This window comes from Daphnia pulex, chromosome 12 (genome assembly GCF_021134715.1).
Source record: "Daphnia pulex isolate KAP4 chromosome 12, ASM2113471v1".
Classification (NCBI taxonomy): domain Eukaryota; kingdom Metazoa; phylum Arthropoda; class Branchiopoda; order Diplostraca; family Daphniidae; genus Daphnia; species Daphnia pulex.
Window position 1 is genome coordinate 6,949,191 of NC_060028.1, and position 19,864 is coordinate 6,969,054.

The window sequence follows — 19,864 nt, forward strand, 5'->3', positions numbered from 1 at the left end:
ACATTTTAATGGGTTTATTTATTTAATTTTGAAGCTTTAGCTATCCTAAACTGTTTTGAAAGTCGCGCGGAGAGGAAAGCTCCCCTCGTTAGCCTGGGGGAATAAAGGGGTTGAGAGCGGCGACAGGAAAGAGCTGAAGCTCCGCCCCTCAAGGTCGAAAGGGACTGAAATGACGCCATTTTTCGTCAAAAACCTTAAAACTAAACTAATTAAATCAAAGCAACGAGAGATAACACCTCTCTCATTTGTATATATAATATAAAAGAATATCTCCTCTATATAATTGTCAAAACGGCTTGTTAAAATTTTTGCAGCCGGGGGAGATATTGATTTTTGAAGAGGGGAGGGTATAAAAACTTTGCCCTGAAAATAGTAACCTTAAACTAAAATTAAAAAAAATAAAAATAAAACCAAAAGATAGCCCGTGAAAAACTGATTAAAAATGATGTATTTAAAAAACATAGTTTTGCAAACAATGGGTCTACAAATTGAAAAAACAAAAAACGCACGGGAAAAATGGACTACGGCAAAATGAAAAAAACGAATTTTCATTTTGCCGTAGTTTAAAAACTAATCGTCCAAAATGGACGAAATTTGGAACATAAGTTATTTTCGACAGTATAAACCTACTGTCCAAATTTCGCTAAATTATAAAATATGAGCGCGCCAACGATTGGTTGATTTCGGCTGGATTGACCCGGTTATATAGGTTCCACATTCTAACAGGATGCCTTTCTTCCTTCCTTGGGGAGAATGGAGGCTCCTAAAGAAAAATTGCAGGTATATTGGTTGAGACCTTCTAACTATAACTGATTGTGTAACAATTTTATTATCAACGGTAGGTTATTATACGGAGGACGAATAGTGAAGTACTTGTGGCTGGTGTACTACTTCCCAGTAATGACTTAGGACATTATTTAAAAGAGCTGGAAACACCTCATGCGTATTAATGATACCCAGTCATCGTTTTCTTTTTTGCTTCGATATCGCTCTTTTTTCGTCCCCCACAGTTTATGAGTCTCCATAGTTTCGGGTTCGGCCACGGAGGAAGAGATGAAGGAGGAACATCGACTAGTTACAAAAGTGACTACCCCAGTGTCCCTTTCTAAAAAGTTGCCAGATTTCGGGAACTGGACCTGAGACCCCACATTGCGAGTTATAAGAAACGACGTTTTGGTGAAAGTCCCCGAACATCACAAAGCAGACGATTGTCGTCATGGAAACATTAAAGTCCTTAAAATGTGATAAATTTTGCTCTTTTTCCCCCCCTTTTCACCCTTTTTCGTGCTGCCTATACCCCCTCTTTTGCCCTTAGGGCCGAAAGGCGAAAGACGAAAAGGGTGAAAAGGGGGGAAATTTATCACATTTTAAGGACCGCCCACCAAAAATGGCGTGGGGTCCGTTTTAAAATAGGGGGAAAACTCAACTTTGAAGTGAGATAACGGGGGGAAATTATTATTTTAAAAATATAAAAATATACCATGAGAATCAGCGTGAAAAACTGATTCTAATGATATTTTTTTTCAATAGAATCCCTTATTCATACAAGGACGCTATTATTATCTTAAGTATTTATGTAGATAAATATAAAAATTTTAGGACAACCCCATTACTAGATCTAATGAATTTACGGAGGGACTATTCTATCCGCCATAAGGTCCCTTGTAAACACCTTTTGGTGACTCGATGAAATTTAAGGTCATTTTCATGCAAAAAAATATCAAACATTTTGCCGTGAATTTAAAAGAACGACGACTTTCTTACTTTTTGCATTTTCTGGAATTAATTATTTGTTTCTACTGAAGCTAGAGTTACCATCTTTGGTGTACTAGATATGTAAGACTATAATAATCCGTAAAGGGCTGTTCGACATCTTTTTTAACATTTGTATTTTAACAATTGCGGCAACGCAGCAGTCGTTGGAATTCATCATCTGCTAGAGAGCCTCACGCATTGTGCCCCACTTTGTCTGACCCATCCGATCCAACCCCCCACCCATCTCATCCTCAACCTCCATTCAAAACACACCCAGACAAAGCGAGGAAGAATATGCCTCAGGCTCTCTAGCACATAATAAATTCCAACGACGGCTCAGTTGCCTGATGAAAACAAATGTCAAAAAAGATGTCGAACAGCCCTATTAACAAGCGATTCGCCACTCAAAGAGACCGTTTTGGGGTTTTTTGATTTAGCGGAAATCGTCGCTGGGGGTTCTAAAAATTAAAAAGTAGATGGGTTTTGTGCAAAATTTTTCGCTAAGTCGATTGGTAAAAACCACAATTGCCTAGCTTTTGTCATTTGGGAGGTATTTAAAAAAACTGAGAGGGGGTAGCCGAAATTTGGACTTTTTTTCGGTTATTTTGCAGCAGTTTTCTCGTCAACTGCTGCACCTAGAAATATTCTAATTGTTTCAAAATGATGGGATAGCCCACCTCTTCAAACCATTTTCATGTTTTTTCGATACTCGGCTCAGAAGCCGAGATATTAACAATTGAAATTTTGGAAAAAATTCCTACAAATTTCTTCGTTTTTTTGGCCATGCCGGGCTTCATCCTATAAGCCACCTAGCGCTCGCGAAAACAACATTTCCCCCTCTTTGCCTTTAGGGTCTGTTGGGGGTGGTCTCCCTCATAACGTCAGCCTACACCTATCGAGAGGGGGTGGACAGGCAGACGGTTCTCGAACAAAGGATTGGGCCTACGCTAAGTGTCAAGCGTAATAACAATCTTAGTTCTGCCATGGTAGAAGAGGGGATGGTATGTTCACGCACTAGAATTTTCCCATAAGGCTTGATCCCAGGTTGCCCCGGTATATGGAGTGACAAGCGGATTTTCTCCAGAACTATGTCTGAACACTTTTTTTTTCTATGTCCTAGCGAAAGAAAACCAATTAGGATTTTGTTTAAAAAAATGTGAAAAAACTCGCATTTTTTACAGAATCTATGTATTCTATCAATTTCGCTTTAAAAATATAGAAAAAAGGGAAAAAAAATATGAATGCTGATTTGAATCTGCGTCGTCTCACATGGGTAATCGACGCTCTTTCAACTTGGCTACCAATTGCTTACAGTTTTTAAAAAATGCCAATAATAATAAACCCTTTTTGGAAGCACAATTCAAGAAAACACGATTCAGTAACGCTACGCTAGGTGGCAGCACAATTTACCAGGGCCAAGGACTTTGAAAAAAAACTGAAAAACCGAGGATCTACCGATCTAGCCTTGTGGGAAAATTCTAGTGCGTGAAGATACCACCCCCTCTTCTACCATGGTTCTGCTATCGGCCGCTGTGGTGCGCATCGGCGTAAACTGCGCACGACTTTTTGGCATGTTACTACTTTTTCATCGGAATAACATCTATACCAGCATTCGGAAAAATTCTATAAAACTAAAATGATAAAACTAAACAAATTTTATTACTAAGAAAACTTGATTAGTTTTATACCCTGCACTGTGTATTGTTACGATGACTTGAAAATCACACATCAATTAACTGACTGTTTAACTTTTTATAAACAAATGGCATACCCCATATTTGTAACAGTAATAAAGGGGAACATTAGATAGTAGATAGACTATTGACTGGTTTGAAACTTCAAAAAATTTTCAACTTGATATTGGATGGGTAGTATTTATTTTTGTGTCGATCAAAGAGAGCCACTAGTTCTTCCATATATCTTGCGTGTAACTCATCGACTTGCTCTTCCGTAGGATTACCTGTCCTCTCCACTAGAATGGGTTTACCCACTAAAATTTTTAAAAAAGGGAGAATGAAGATGAAGGTACTATTTTTTGACACTTCACTCACCAACAGTTGTGATCGGTCTGCGGTATGGAATGATTCCAAAGGAATACTGAAATATTCCTCTTCCCTTAATTATAACTGGTGCTAGTCCAATCATCTTCTGAAGGTAATCTTGAATATTTCTTAGTCTGGATCCGCGAGGGTTGTCAACTTGATCGTAGACTTCACTTTCCCCAAAAGAAAATGATGGAACTAAGTGAGCACTACAATGGCATGCAGAGATGATACTAGAATCGATCCAGCAATATCTTAATTTACATATTAATAACTGCTAACCCATGTTTCAGTGCCAGCCGAATAAAACCCTTCCTTGGTTTCAGAATCAGAGAGATGTTTTCAAGATTGGGATGAGTGTCTAGAGATTCTGGTGCCCCTCCAACAACCAGCACTACAGCATTTCCTCCACTACTACTTCCTAAGATGTAATTAATGCTATTTTTGGAAGCAGTGACTGCTCCACTAGTCATGAAAAATTCCCTGTAGAAGGGCATCACAAATTGGCAGCTCAAAGTGGTAAGTGTAAAGGTAATCCCAGGGAAGACTTGTGAGACATTTGTCCCTTCCGTAGCAAAGTTGCAAAAGGCTCCAGAACACAAAATTCCATGGGGATGAGAACCAACAAAGTAGTTAAACTGAGGATCTAGCTCTGCTTCTTTCACCAACGTAACAGGAAAATAGGATGCATAATCTTTCCACAGTGACCATTTTCGTACCCAATTCCATCTATGGTAGGAAAAACATCACTTTATTAAATCATAAACAAGGGATCTTCTAAAATTTAGTTAAGTTAAGTTACCTCCTGCCTCCAGTCTCAGCTGTTTTCCAGTCAGCTACATACCAGGCAATGTATAGTAAGGGGAAAAAGTAGAAACTTGTGTAAAAGAACATGTATAAGAGACCCAAAACACCAATAGGTCCCATGAAGAAGAAGGATCCAATCCAAACAAACACGGCCCATGTTTGTTTTCGTCTTTCCAAAGGAACCAACAACGGGGCATATTCAATGCCGAAAATTCTCATTACAATTTTATGTCTGGTCTAGTCAACGTGCTCAACTCGTACTAAAGGCTATCTAATTATGGACTCGTTAGTAGAGAAAGTCCAATATGTTTTGTGTTCAAAATACGACTTAGATTTTTGGGCTGCGGCAAACAACAACAAATCAGTAGGAGTATTTTTTTACAATCAAGTTCAAGATATTGCGATTGATTAGAGTCTTTCGAGATAATAAGATTGTTACCTCGTGCCTTTTTCCTATACCCCCTTCATACCCGTTCGATACGATAGAAGCACTGGTGTTCGGTGGTAGTGGTTTTATCGTAAACAACACCGTTCAGAGTCATCTGTTAGTCAAATTGTCACCTCGTCAATTGCCATCAGTAAAATCCATGTGCCGCGATGGGCGACTCCTGACTCGGTGACTGACAACAATAATAACTTAAAAGATAAGTTATATGACTGTTCAAGCGAATTTCTGTTTATTGTTAATACTAATATTGGACTATTGGTGATACTGTTACCCAGCTGTAACCTGTTTCTTGTACATTGTTCTTTCTTTTTCAAAATGAAATAATTCGAAAATTTTCTGCTTTTTTAAGTAACCTCTTGCAGCGAAAACATATTTTCATTCCAGAAAATGTTTTCATCGGATTTTTCAAAAAGATTTCCTCCAATTGAATCAGAAAAATATGAAAGAGTATGATCAACAACTTTTAAAAAGACCGCCATCAGAATGCCATATGATTCGAACAGCCTGAAGCGTCCATCAGACTCCAGAGTCCAGACTCAATGTATTCTTATTTTAAAATGTTTAAAACAGACAATGCGAGTGAAACAATAACATTCAGACTATTATCACCTTGTTATATTTGCTGATAAATAATAATATGCTAAACATAAATGATAATGTAGCGTCAATAAGCTTTACAAAAACACCCGCCCAAAATTTTCTTCGACATGGACCAACCTTTAAGTTAACTTCTTAAAAACGAGATGTGTTAATTGCACTTATGTATTTTTTTTATATCTTTATTTTTTTTTTCATCCGTTTTCTGTCTGTGTGGGCATTTAAGTATTTAACTACTGAACGGGTAGCGAAAGCGCCGCACAACAAGCAGGACTCGCGTTTCCATGGAATGCTATGTTGTTGACGATACCTCCGATAGGTGGCTGCTATTGGAAGAAAGATGGTTTGACAAGACAATTGTGTTGTGGAAAGAAAAAAAAATTTCAACGGAAATGGCTACCCAAAAGCCCGTAGAATGGGTTTCTTCGTTGATTATTCGTTTTGAAGAACAGGTAAGTTCAATTTTTGCATTATTAAGCTTATTTACTCGACTTGGAATCGAGACATTGTCCCGATCAGCGGTGAGGATCTCTGCCCATTCATACATTCGCCATGGGATTCTGTAGCTGTGCGTAGGCGCATACTAGTGTATTGATTGCGGCTCGTTCAGTTTCATTCAGAATGGATATGTTTACATTCAATTCAAAATATAACTTCATATGTGTCTACCATATTGACATTCTTTCTTTTCCAACAAGTTACCTTACCGAACAGGACCACAAACATCACATGCACGTCAAATGGTGGAACAAAATAAGGAGTGTCTCATCCAAATCAGCAAATATAAATTTTCCCTAGTGATATCAGGACTTACGAAGATTTTACAGAGGGTCAATGAATCAGTAAGTTTGACAGAATTCTAGTTTATCTCTAGGCTCAGTAAACAAACAAAGGCATTAATGTTATTGTCTTTATTCCCAAATAGAGAACACATGGACCTGACTATGAGAAAAATTATTATGAATCATTACTAATTGTATTAGACACTTTAGAGAAATGTCTCAGTGGTCAACCTAAGGATACAACAAGATTTGATGAAGCCATGAATGTAAAACTGTTACTACGAGAAATCTGCCAATTTATTGGTAAACAAATTTACAACAGTTTTTGTTTTTAATAATTAAATCATGCTTTCATTATTGATACAGATTTGCCAAATGAAAATCCAATGGTTAACCAGCTTAAAGCTTTAGCTTCAAAAGTTTTATTTGCTCTTAGTCTCAACAATTTCAATGCCGTTTTCAGTCGGATATCATCAAGGTAATAATAGTTTGTTAGTAAAATGGTACATGTTAATATTTTCGATTCGCCTTTTATAATGTATAGATTGCAAGAGTTAAGTTCATCCAACGAAGAGAATCCTGACTTAAGTGACATCGAACTCATCCAACACATAAATGTAGATACGATACGACTAATAAAATTGTTGAATGGTGAGGGAAAGCGTTAGCAACATTCCGATGAATGCTTACAGGTTGAATTTTAATATATCCTTTTGTTTTACAGAGACAATATCAAAAAGTAAATTATTAAGAAAATCGGTGCATTTAGTTTTGATCGCCTCTTTAGAAAAAGCTATTTGGAATTGGATGGATACTTACCCACACGAGTTTACTGAAATTCAAGTATGTAATGTCATTCTTAAAAAGAAAACATTTAACAGTTGCATTATTCCAATTGTTGTAGAAATGTCCTAATGCAGACTTGTCAAAGTGTTGCGAGCAGCTTTTTGACATACTTGATTCGTTTGCGGAAAACAACAAACGGCGCGCGGCAGTATGGCCATTACAGATCATGTTGTTGGTTATATCGCCTAAAGTGTTGGAAGAAATTGTAAACGCGGATTCTGGAGCTCCTTGCTCACCTCGGCATTCACGTAAAAAGACATTTCTAGGTAAGAAGGAGTTAGATTCTAGGTTAACAAAAACAGTTACTTTTATGTACTGCTATTATTATTGATGTTGTTGTTTCTGTCAGATTCCCTAAAAAAAGCCCTGGCGCCCCACAGCTCTAGTCGACAACTGACAGAAGCGGCTGCCGTCACTGCCGTCAAGCTTTGTAAGGTCTCTACTTACATTCATTTCTTGGATTCCGGAAATGTTGTTTTTGCTCTTGTTCAGTCTGTGCTCAACGACTTGAAAGTAAGTGCATTCATAAATCTAAGATTTGCTACATCGTTGACGTCATTGCTTGGACAGGTGTTACTGTTCAATCCGGGCAAGCCATTTTCCCGCGGACAGGCCTACATGAATCAGGACATCGACTTGATGATTGACTGTTTCGTATCTTGTTTCCGCATAAATCCCCACAACAACGAAGCTCTTAAAGTATGCCTCAATCCACATTCACCTCCAACTTTTCACTATGTCCTCGTTGCCTCCCTCTACAGGTGAGCCCTACCTTCTAAGTTTCTAATTTTCAAAAATATATCGCATCTCTTCTTTAGAATTATCACACAGCAACTCTTGTCGTGGTGGCCACATATTGACCTAATGTACAACAAGTCAGCCGAACTGCGGGCCATGTTTATCGATACGTTAACGAAAGTCACGCAAGGCTGTATCTCACACACTCCACTTAGAATGATTCAGGTACATTCAAAAATTTTAATGGATAAATGTTTAGCCCTGTAATATTTGGTCGAATTTCAAATGTGGTATTGGTAAGCTTTCTATCGTTCCTTATTATAACGGTTGATTTATTTGTGAATCATGCCTCTATGGACATATGTGCAGTTATGCCAGGTAACCTGCTTACTGTTGGATTTCGTTTTGTGCATATTACAAAAAATTTTGATGCAGATACATTTTGTTCAGCCCGCATTATTCATTGTTTGATAACAATATTTTTTGGTGTTCTCTTACAGAGTCTGACACTAAAAGAAAAAGTGAATCCGCTTAAGAACTTCAAGGAGAAAGCGTCGGAAGAGGGTCCTTCTTACAAAAACTTGCTATTGTCGATGGTCCGATTGATTCATGCCAATCCGCTGCTCATGTTAAACGTAACTTCCTTTTTCTAAACTTGACTAAAAAAAAAATATCTCAATTGTGTTATTTTTTAGAACCAAGGGAAAGCTGGACACGAGATTCAAAGCTCTACACTGGAATTAATCAATGGTTTAGTTTCGCTGGTTCATCAACCCAATATGGCTGACATGGCACAGGAGGCCATGGACGCCTTACTCGTGCTTCATCAACCAGAAAAAATTGAGATGTGGAATCCTGAAGCCCCGATTAACACCTTTTGGGACGTCAGGTAATTTCCCGATTACTAGATTAGATAAGTCTAGATTTTGCATTAAAAATTATGTAATATCTTTCATTTCCTCTCGCTCGTGGACGATACAGTTCACAAGTCCTATTCAGTATATCGCAAAAGCTGATCCAACACCAGATTGTCAATTATACCGATATATTGCGTTGGCTACGTGAAGTGCTGACCTGCCGGAATTCCTTCTTACTTCGACATCGAGATTACGCTAACGTGGGTAGTCAAGTCAGCGTTGCTAAGCAAGCGCACATCAAACTTGAGGTAGGCTGATAGTCATAGTTTATTTTGAAAAATATCGGCAACAACTAACTCGTATTGTATACAAGGTGGTGTTTTTCCTCTATTTGTGGAGTATTGACATGGATGCCGTCCTTGTTTCGATGAGCTGTTTCAACCTACTATGCGAAGAGGCCGATATCCGCTGTGGAAGTGACGACGTAACGGTCACGTATCTGCTACCCAATTACCACGTCTACCAGGAACTTGCCGCTGCTTCCACTGTTCTCACAACCGGTAAAATCATCACTTATCCTCTCCTTTGTCTCTTCTCGTCTTCTCCGTCTTTGCGCATCTTAGTCATCCATGTAATCACGGGACTTAAGCGCATTTTGTAAATGAATCTGTCTTCCATTTCACAATTCACCATTACAGCCGGCTTGGATTCTCGTGCTCCCTGCCAACAACTACAGCACGGTAATTTGCGGTCTACCATTAGTAGACTGTTCTCACCTGGGTTTTGTTCTTCAGTTTATTTTATTTCATTTTCAAATTATTTTGACATTTGTTGTTATTTTTCTTCTCAATTCATGAGAGAATCCAATATTAACTTTTTTCATGTTTTCAGGGCGTGCTGCCTTACAGAAGCGAATCATGACATTGCTGCGTAAAATTGAACATTGTACGCCTGGGTGCCTACAGGTTAAATTCCATTGTATTATTTATAGTTCACTAGATCCAATTTTTAACATTTTTCTTAGGCATGGGAAGATACATTCAAAAATTGGGATATTGCCACTAAGCAGTTACAGTCTTATCCAAAAGCTCGCGTGGAAGAAGGGCAAACCAATGAATCTTTTCACCGATCAGCCGGCAAACGGAGAGCATCTCATCAGAGCACGGAACATGAACTAGAGGTTTTTTTTTTTTTTGTGGGGAAAATACCCAGGCATGTTTATTACATTGCTACTCAAACTAGGATCAAGTCAACGAGTGGGCTAACATGACGGGCTTCCTTTGTGCGCTCGGAGGTGTTTGTCTGCAGCGACGCTCTCCCCGACCGATTTTATCATCGACGTCTACCCCTTCAGGCGGAGTAATTGATCGGAAATCCAACGTAATTTGTTTAAAGTTCGCATCTAATTTAAACGATGTTGATTAACTCTTGTTTTTAATGCAGCTTGTGGCAAACAATTTAAGTCAAATGCAAGATAATAATCAGTACTGCCCGGTAACTTCATTCGTGGGACACCTTCTGCGGCTGTTGTTGTGCGCCAACGAAAAATTTGGTGCTCAAATCCAGAAACATGTCAAGGAACTAGTGGGCCACGAAATGGCCCCCGCTCTGTACCCTATCCTCTTTGACCAAATTAAGGCACTCGTGGAAAAGTTTTTTGATCATACTGGTCAGGTCGTGGTTAACGAATCACATACGCAGTTCATCGAGCACGTCATTTTCATCATGAAGAATGTGTTAGAAAACAGTAATAACAAGAACGACACACCTGCAGAGCATTTGGGTGTAACCAGTATTGAAGGAATGATGCTTGCAATTGTCCGGTGAGTTTCAACAGAAGTTCTTTAAAAAATTTTGTTTTTTAAAGGTTTTATTATTTCATTTCTTTCTCTGTCACTTTGTTCAACAGATATGTACGCCATTTGGATACTACAGTTCACGCCATACACATCAAAACAAAATTGTGCCAACTAGTGGAGACGATGATGGCCCGTCGCGATGATTTAGCCTTCCGCCAGGAGATGAAGTTCCGAAATAAGCTAGTCGAATACCTCACTGACTGGGTCATGGGTAATTCTCATCAAATTGCCCCGCCTAGTTCCGGTGACGTTAGCTCCATAACTAGGTAAAACATGATTCTTTGTCTAATTATTCGAATTTTAATTTTTATATTAATTTCGTGAGTGTCCTTTAACCTTAAAACTTTGCCATTTCTGTTAGGGATCTGGACCAGGCATGCATGGATGCGGTTGCGGCTTTATTGCGTGGCTTGCCTCTTCAACCGGAAGAGTCAGATCGAGGTGATTTGATGGAAGCCAAGTCGCAGCTGTTCCTGAAATACTTCACCCTTTTCATGAACCTTCTGAATGACTGCACCGATGTGTCAGAAATTGAAAAAGAGGTTGGTGCTCGCTCTCGAGTGGGCGTTGCTGTTGGGGTAGGAGTTGGTGTTGGTGCTGTGGCAGTAGCAGCATCCCGGCTCGCCAATCTGCGCAACTCCACCATTCAGGTTTTGGATATTTTTTTATTATTCAATGCGGCTCAAAAATTCAATCGATATTTGCCAAATTTTTCTTTAGGCCATGTCGAATCTCCTGAGTGCCAATATTGACTCTGGCCTGATGCATTCAATCGGACTTGGCTACCACAAAGATCTTCAGACTCGTGCAGCTTTTATCGAGGTGTTGACGAAAATTCTCCAACAAGGCACAGAATTCGACACCCTGGCTGAGACGGTACTTGCAGACCGCTTTGAGCAGCTAGTTCAGCTTGTTACGATGATTGGAGACAAAGGCGAATTACCCATTGCCATGGCTTTGGCTTCCGTCGTTGTCACTCCTCAAATGGTAATTTTTTTTTGCGTCAACCACGAAATATGGATCTTATCGAAAAATTTTGCACAGGATGAGTTAGCTAGGGTGTTTGTGACCCTTTTTGATGCCAAACATTTGTTAGCCCCATTATTATGGAATATGTTTTACAAGGAGGTCGAAGTCTCTGATTGTATGCAAACTCTTTTTCGGGGCAACAGCTTAGCATCTAAGGTAAGTTTGATTAACATGTCAAAGGAGACGACCTTAATTAATCTTTTCTTCTTTCAATTAGATCATGGCATTCTGCTTCAAAATCTATGGCGCTTCATATCTTCATAATTTATTACAACCCCTCTTGAAGCCGCTGTTGGAGAATCCATCAATGAGTTTTGAAGTTGATCCAGCGCGATTAGACACCAAAGATGATATTAATGAAAATCGAAACAATCTAGTGACGTTAACCGAACGCGTTTTCTGTGCCATTGTCTCATCTGCAGACAAGTTTCCAACACAGTTGCGTAGCATGTGCCATTGCCTTTATCAAGTGTTGAGTAAGCGGTATCCACAATTCCCTCAAAACAATATCGGAGCTGTAGGCACAGTGATATTTCTGCGCTTCATCAATCCAGCAATTGGTACGTTATTACTTTACGAGTTCAGTTTTGACACATCAAACTGAATAAATCGTTTTTTTTTTTTTTATTTTTTAGTGTCCCCTTATGAGATGGGTATCCTTGATCGGCAGCCACCACATACCATTAAAAGAGGTTTAATGCTTATGTCGAAGACGCTACAAAATATTGCCAATCACGTTGAATTCTCAAAGGAACAGCATATGCTCTACTTCAACGATTTGCTAAGGTGAGTCTTCAAAGTTGATGCAATCAGTTTTTAGTCGATTGAGATTCATTACTTTTGGTTTTAAGGTCACATTTCGATGCCGGACGGAGATTCTTCATTCAAATCGCCTCTGATTTCGAGACGGCTGAACAGGGCAGTAGTCATTCAATGGCTTTCATAAGCGATGCTAATGTGCTGGCTCTTCACCGGCTGTTGTGGAACCACCAGGAAAAGATTGGCGATTATTTATCTTCGAGCCGAGATCACAAAGCCGTTGGTCGAAGACCTTTCGACAAGATGGCCACTCTTTTAGCGTATTTAGGACCACCAGAGCACAAACCTGTTGATTCTCAGTAAGAAATAGAACTATTTTTTCTCATTCTTCTAAAAATTTTAATGACGCCCGTATTTTTACCTTAAAGGTGGAGTAGTATGGACATGACGAGCACAAAATTCGAAGAAATCATGTCCAAGCACAATATGCACGAGAAAGATGAATTCAAATCCATTAAATCGCTCAACATCTTCTACCAGGCAGGCACTTCCAAGGCTGGCAATCCTGTCTTTTATTATATTGCTCGGCGCTACAAGATCGGCGAGACGAACGGCGATTTGCTCATTTATCACGTGATCCTAACACTGAAGCCCTTCTGCAGCAAGCCATTTGAATTGGTGGTCGACTTTACTCACACATGTTCCGATAACCGCTTTCGTACCGAATTCCTTCAAAAATGGTTTGTCGTCCTGCCCGAAATTGCCTACGAAAACATCCATGCGTGCTACATCTATAATTGCAACTCGTGGGTTCGTGAGTATACAAAATACCATGACCGCATCCTAGCTCCGCTTAAAGGTACGTAGATGAGTTACGTGACCTTGTTTTATACAGATTCTTCAAAAAAAAATTCTCTTTTTATAGGCAACCGAAAACTTTATTTTTTGGATGGGCCTCAGCGGCTCAGCGAATTTGTTGACGTGGAGCAACAGAAACTGCCAGGAGCTACCCTCTCGCTTGACGAAGATCTCAAAGTGTTCAACAACGCACTGAAGCTATCGCACAAAGACACCAAAGTGGCCATCAAGGTAGGCCCGACTGCCATTCAAGTAACGGCTGCCGAGAAGACGAAGGTCCTGTCGCACTCTGTTCTCTTGAACGACGTGTATTATGCGTCTGAAATCGAGGAAGTGTGTCTTGTTGATGACAATCAATTCACCTTGACTATAGCCAATGAATCTGGACCGCTATCTTTTATTCATAACGATTGCGACAGCATAGTTCAAGCCATCATTCACATAAGAACGCGCTGGGAACTTTCACAACCCGACTCGGTCACCGTTCATCAGAAAATCCGACCCAAAGATGTTCCCGGTACTCTACTGAACATGGCACTTCTCAATCTTGGTTCCTCTGATCCAAACTTGAGAACGGCCGCTTACAATTTACTATGCGCCCTGACGGGCACATTCGACTTGAAGATCGAAGGACAACTTTTGGAAACATCTGGTTTATGCATTCCCAGCAACAATACGCTTTTCATCAAGTCCGTCAGTGAGAAATTGGGCCACAACGAGCCTCACCTGACGCTGGAATTTTTGGAAGAGTGCATCCAAGGTTTCCGAGCTTCTACCATTGAACTGAAACATCTTTGCCTCGAATACATGACGCCCTGGCTGCCTAATCTGGTGCGCTTCTGCAAGCACTCTGATGAGACCAAACGCCAAAAAGTTGCCATCATCCTGGATAAGCTCATCACTTTGACGATCGAAGAAGTGGAAATGTACCCATCCATCCAAGCCAAAATCTGGGGAAATTTAGGAATCGTCTCAGAACTTATCGACATGATCCTTGATAGCTTTATCAAGCGATCGGTGACCGGTGGACTCGGTTCAGCTCAGGCCGAGATCATGGCTGACACGGCAGTAGCACTGGCTTCAGCTAATGTTCAGCTCGTGGCACGCAAAGTTATTGGCCGTCTTTGTCGTGTCTTGGAAAAGACATGCACCAGCCCAACGGCGAACCTGGAACAACACTTGATGTGGGACGATATTGCCATCTTGGCCCGTTACTTGCTCATGTTGTCGTTCAACAACTGTCTGGACGTGGCTCGCCATCTACCCTATCTCTTTCACTCTATCACTTTGCTCGTGTGTACCGGTCCGCTGAGCCTTCGAGCCTCACTTCATGGCTTGGTGATTAACATCATTCATTCACTGTGCACTTGCACCAAACCTTCGTTTTCAGAAGAGACGCGTCGTGTCTTGAATCTGTCGCTGGATGAATTTTCACTGCCCAAATTTTACTTGCTCTTCGGTATCAGCAAAGTCAAGTCTGCAGCTGTAACAGCTTTCCGTTCCAGCTACAGACACGGCCCTGGTGAGCGTTCATGGCACAACGTGGAACGAAGCTTTTCTGGATCGGCCGCTTCCGACCGTGAAAGGCTCTCGTTGACTTCTCTTGAAATCATTACGGATGCTTTGCTGGAAATGCTTGAGGCTTGTGCCCGTGACATCCCCGAATGTGATTGGGTTCAAGTATGATTATATTTATATGTTGCTTATTTATGACCTGCTTCTTAAATATCGATTGTATTTTTCATTATACAGGTATGGACCACTCTTGCGAAAAGTTTTGCCTTCCGCTATAATCCAGCGCTGCAGCCGAGGGCTTTGATAGTTTATGGCTGTATCAGCAAAGTGATTACAGATCGTGATGTAAAACAATTGTTGCGTATTTTGGTTAAAGCTCTGGAGAGTTTTACCGACACGACACTGATCGATGCTATCGTCATGTGTTTGACTCGAGTCCTTCCTCTTCTCCGACCGGAATCGCCCATCCATCCAGCAGTCTTTTGGGTGGCTATCTCTGTGTTGCAGCTGGACGAGGTCTCGTTGTACGCTTCTGGATTAGCACTTCTAGAACAGAACTTGCACACACTCGATTCCCAAGTAAGACAAAATTTTTATTTTACTTCTTAATATAATAACTCTTACCATTATATAACTGTTGTCTCATTTATAGGGATTATTCGAGTCACGATCGCTAGAACAGGTTATTATGGCGGCTAGGGAACCTCTCGAATGGCATTTTAAGCAGCTAGATCACACTGTCGGTCTTAGTTTCAAGGTACAATATCATTTAAGTTATTTAAGCTCTGAATTATTGACGTTTAATCATGTGAATTTTATTTGCAGACAAGTTTCCATTTTGCATTGGTGGGCCACCTCCTGAAAGGTTTCCGACATTTGACGCCGACAACAGTCTCTCGAACAACACGCATTCTCAACATGTTGCTAGCCATCGTGGCCAAACCTAACAAACGCGACAAATTCGAAGTGACTCCGCAGTCAGTTGCCTACCTGGCCGCGTTAGTTTCCGTCTCGGAGGAGGTTCGTGGCCGTTGTCATGCCCGGCAGCCGCGATTACGCAGCAACAACAGTTCTGGATCGGGATCAGGTTCCGGTTCAGGATCGGTTTCTGGTTCAGCGATGGGTTCCAACGATCCGTTCAACGTCAGCGACCTTCGCCTTGATCTCCACACTGCAGGGATTCGGCATAACTCTACCACCTTGGGTGGAGGTAACCATCAAGCTGGTGGAACTGGAGTGACAACGACTACTGGTACTGGAAGTCTTAGTCCAATCAGTAATTACAGCTGCGCCAGCACGGCCCTGCTGCACACATCGGCCAGCCACAACGCCCTTTCTAGCATCCAAGGCTCAACGCTCAACAGTCCGATTTCGTCGGGTTCCAATAACTCGAGCACCACCCATCTTTTGGTACCTGTCGGTGGCGGTTCATGTAGCTCTCAGACGGCGCTCATTCCCAGTCTAGTGGATTCCGATTCGCCTCCTTCTGGCCGAAGGCAAACGTCGTGGGATCTTCTGGACCAGAATGCCATCAGCCAGGCCAAACAGCAGCAACAGAAACAACAAAACCAATCGCAGCTTCAAAACCAGTCGACCCAAGCTCAGCAACAAGCAGACGGATCTGGTGCCAAAGCCCTGTTCAAAACCCAGCGATCTTTCTCCGTTCCGACTACACGTGATCAGCGGTCACTCGAACGCAATTCCAGCAATTGTCAGAAAGGTGGCGAGCGCAGTCAATCTCCCAATTCCAACAACACTGTCGCTTGCACTACAGCAAACAGCAGTGCCGGTACGACAACGCCCACGCCACCGGCCAGTTGCACTCGCCGACCTGAGCGAGGATCCGTCTCGGGCGAATCTAATTGCCTCTTGGATCCCGAAATTCTAACCAACTTTCCGACCCAAGCCCTAGTGTTGACGGTGTTGGCAACGTTGGTCAAGTACACGACGGACGAGAACGAAATGCGAGTCTTGTACGAATACCTTGCCGAGGCGTCGGTAGTCTTCCCCCGCGTCTTCCCCATCATTCATTCGCTGTTGGATGCCAAAATCACCAATGTTCTCTCGCTCTGTCACGACCAGGGCATCCTTGCTGCTGTCCAGAGTATTATTCAGAACATGATCGCCCTCGAAGGGGCAGCAGGTGAGCAGCAGCAGCAATTGCACTACTTGCAAAGTTGTGGCTTTGGTGGACTTTGGCGCTTTGCTGGACCGTTCACCAAGTCGAACTGCACTGCGGAAAGTGCTGAGCTTTTCGTCAACTGCTTGGAAGCTCTAGTGGAGACATGTTTGCCGGCGGAAGAGGGTGAAGCTGACCTTGCGCCATTCCCTTCCATGCTCAGCGTCTCCTCTAATATGAACCTGTCTTCTTCGCTGTCCTCCATCACCTTGGGATCTCCCACCGATAAAGCAAAGTAATGGAACATTTTATCAAAAGAAAAGAAACCCTAGCTCGCCAAAAATGCCAACGAAAAAGAAGTAAACTCAAACACGTTTGCCACTTCCGCCAATCGATTGTTCTCAGTCTATATACCTTTCCTTCGCTCTCTGATGGAAACGATTCCAGCATTTCACCACGTTCAAAAGTCAGTGTTACAAAAGACATTGTGGGTCCCCCGATGTGTGCGTGTTTGCCCTTATTATTGTACAGTCTTTCTTAATTGACCGTTCCTTCTTTTCTCTGTGTTTCACGGCTTGGCTGTGTGTATGTATCATTGTATCCCACTCCCACCTCCGTCTCTTTCTAGCCAGCTTTGATGCATCCTTCGTTACTCGTTGATTTGTTTCGTTTTCAACAAAAATAATAAGAAAAAAAAACAAGAAAAAAAAGTAGGGAAGAATAACATCAACAAACCCACAAATGAAAATCCTCACATTTGATTGCAAAGTTGAGGCAGGGTCCGTGGCGTGTTTCCCGCGCTTCCGATACATATACAGAGGTTATGTATACATGTATGAACAATTCTGTTGTGTGTGAGTGATGCGAATCGAGGCTAGAAGAGGTGATTGTTTCGACGTACAGCTATTGTTATATTTACGAATTGTGCTGGAAAATAGGGAAGGGTGATCGGAAGAATCCGAATATCGCACGCATTCACACACACGTACACATGCGCGCACGCTACTGTTGTCCGTTTGATCTCGCTGTTTGAAGGAAAACAAAATTTATTTATAAACAAAACTCCCCTGTACACTCACACAACCACGTACACATGAAGACGTCGAATGTTTTCTTTCTTTTTTTTACGGGAAAAACAATTCCTTTTCCAAATGCGCTCTCTTTCGTCCGCCCCCCCCCCCATTTTATTTTTGGTTTTTATTCCCCTCTAGTATCTCGTCTTCGATATTTAACTCTCCGTCTTTCGTCATTGTAAAGTCGTTGGTTTAAATATAATCACAGTGCTACTTAAAACATGAACGTGCGTTTATTAACTATTAATTAAGTGTCTTTTTTAGTACAAAGTAACGTCAGCCATAGTAGAAATAATACAAATTCATTTGCGTTTATGGGTACGAATGTGTCGTTGGAGATCGTGCTTCTGGGCGAATTTCTTCTCGCACATCTCGCATTGATATGGCCGTGAATTTGCGTGCGTTGCTTTGACGTGGCGGTTCAATGTGCCGACTTTCATGAACCGCATGCCGCACTGGTCGCAAGCGAAAGGTTTGGCATTTAAGTGAGTGTCTCGGTGAGCTATCAATTCCTGTGTCGTGACGAAATGTTCGGCGCAAAGCGCACACATATACCGCTTTTCTTCGACTGCGACCTGTTGAGCTACAGCTGTAGTGCTTACTGTCGATACGCAGCTGTTTTTTTGCAAATCTAGAGCTGTATATTGTTGACTGCTGCAGGATGTTGGAGTTAGAGATTGTGTTATTGACAAGGGTAGAGGCAGAGAAGATGCTGGTGGCAAGGGCTGTTGCTGCTGGTGAAGCATAGCCAGATCTATCATGTTGGATGTCTCAGATTCAGATCCCCCTTGATGGCAGGTCAAGTTCAATATATCACATCCTGTACAAGCATCCAGGTTGAGACTGTGGGAAGCTGAGAGGTCAACAGTTGAATTGTCATACTGCAATTCTTGTCCTGTAAGTGACAGATCAAGACTCTGAGCTGATAAATCCAAGGTCTGGGGACAGTAAGTCAAATTTAAGGAAGTAGCATCATCCATGTAAATGTGAGTTCTCAGATCCTGAAGTTCATGCATTCCAAGGAAATCTGGTGCAACAAAAACTTGAGAAGATCTTGGTGGATCACTAAATGGGTAAGAGTAGTTGCAGAATTGCTGTCTCTGTCGTAATCTTCTATTAATTTCATCTTCTCTGGCTTTCCCAGTTAAATTAAGAGGAAGTTCATCTTCAATTTGTTGTCGATCACAAGCTTTTGAAGACGAAAGAAGTAAACTTAGATCCATACAGGTGACATCTTGGTCTTCGTTAGCAGGCACATTCTGTTCTTGCATACACTGAGCGGAATAAGACAAATCTTGAACTCCTTCGAAATCGGGGTAGGTATCGGTGTTTCGGTTATTTCCGTAATAACTACAGCTAGAAGAATTCATCCTTGAAGAAAAATTTGAAGCTAAATTGAACTGCAAGTCGCGTTGCTCCATTTTTTGTTTGTTTACTATATGGACAAGTAAACGTCAGTTGGGTTTGTTGCTAGGCGACCAGCCGTCTGCAAGCTTCACACAGAGCTGGTACCACCACTCATATGGCCAGGGGTATGGAGAGGCATGGACTACTCAATATTAAGGACGGGACTCTTCGGCGTTTCCTATGTCGGCCATGTAAATTTTTTGTGGGAGAATCGGAAACAGAATCAGAATTTAAAAATTACCATAGAATTACCATATGTTCCCATACCTAACATTTATTTTTATAGAGATATTTCCAATTCCTTAACGGAAAATTTGAAATAGGGCAAAACACCGGTGCCATCTAGGAACCAAACCTCCTAAGCTCTTGTTAG

At 41.4% G+C, this 19,864-nt stretch overlaps 3 protein-coding genes across 3 annotated transcripts; 1 reads left to right on the plus strand and 2 right to left on the minus strand.

Annotated features, from left to right (window-relative positions):
- Positions 1–3,431: 3,431 nt before the first annotated feature.
- Positions 3,432–5,126, minus strand: LOC124209893 (2-acylglycerol O-acyltransferase 2-A-like). Its single transcript, XM_046608132.1, has 4 exons — positions 4,600–5,126; positions 4,080–4,526; positions 3,807–4,006; positions 3,432–3,745 (listed from the first exon to the last, which is right to left on the minus strand). Exons 1-4 carry the CDS (start codon positions 4,821–4,823, stop codon positions 3,594–3,596), a joined length of 1,023 nt encoding a protein of 340 aa, XP_046464088.1. The 5' UTR covers positions 4,824–5,126; the 3' UTR covers positions 3,432–3,593.
- Positions 5,127–5,940: 814 nt separating this feature from the next.
- LOC124209892 (neurofibromin-like) lies at positions 5,941–18,310 on the plus strand. Its single transcript, XM_046608130.1, has 31 exons — positions 5,941–6,101; positions 6,348–6,491; positions 6,575–6,734; positions 6,798–6,909; positions 6,976–7,082; positions 7,156–7,274; positions 7,336–7,543; positions 7,627–7,790; positions 7,848–8,038; positions 8,096–8,240; positions 8,516–8,650; positions 8,711–8,904; positions 8,997–9,180; positions 9,246–9,432; positions 9,571–9,612; positions 9,764–9,837; positions 9,897–10,052; positions 10,115–10,252; positions 10,316–10,695; positions 10,782–10,997; positions 11,093–11,381; positions 11,452–11,718; positions 11,776–11,916; positions 11,978–12,320; positions 12,396–12,546; positions 12,612–12,878; positions 12,948–13,378; positions 13,445–15,057; positions 15,130–15,471; positions 15,545–15,649; positions 15,718–18,310. The coding sequence occupies exons 1-31, from the start codon at positions 6,042–6,044 to the stop codon at positions 17,308–17,310; spliced, it is 8,658 nt and encodes a 2,885-aa protein (XP_046464086.1). The 5' UTR covers positions 5,941–6,041; the 3' UTR covers positions 17,311–18,310.
- A 76-nt stretch (positions 18,311–18,386) lies between these two features.
- On the minus strand, positions 18,387–19,505 carry LOC124209978 (zinc finger protein 90 homolog). The gene has a single exon (XM_046608230.1). It carries the CDS (start codon positions 19,503–19,505, stop codon positions 18,387–18,389), a length of 1,119 nt encoding a protein of 372 aa, XP_046464186.1.
- Between the last annotated feature and the right edge of the window lie 359 nt (positions 19,506–19,864).

Excerpts from the sequence above, each read along its gene's own strand:
- LOC124209978 (XM_046608230.1), bottom strand. The coding sequence starts at position 19,505 with ATGGAGCAACGCGACTTGCAGTTCAATTTAGCTTCAAATTTTTCTTCA.
- LOC124209892 (XM_046608130.1), top strand. The coding sequence starts at position 6,042 with ATGGCTACCCAAAAGCCCGTAGAATGGGTTTCTTCGTTGATTATTCGT. Across the intron at positions 7,083-7,155 it reads ACTAATAAAATTGTTGAATG|AGACAATATCAAAAAGTAAA; the intron begins GTGAGGGAAAGC and ends TTTGTTTTACAG. Across the intron at positions 8,651-8,710 it reads ATCCGCTGCTCATGTTAAAC|AACCAAGGGAAAGCTGGACA; the intron begins GTAACTTCCTTT and ends GTTATTTTTTAG.
- LOC124209893 (XM_046608132.1), bottom strand. The coding sequence starts at position 4,823 with ATGAGAATTTTCGGCATTGAATATGCCCCGTTGTTGGTTCCTTTGGAA. Across the intron at positions 4,527-4,599 it reads GCTGAGACTGGAGGCAGGAG|ATGGAATTGGGTACGAAAAT; the intron begins GTAACTTAACTT and ends TTCCTACCATAG. Across the intron at positions 4,007-4,079 it reads CGGCTGGCACTGAAACATGG|TGCTCACTTAGTTCCATCAT; the intron begins GTTAGCAGTTAT and ends ATGCCATTGTAG.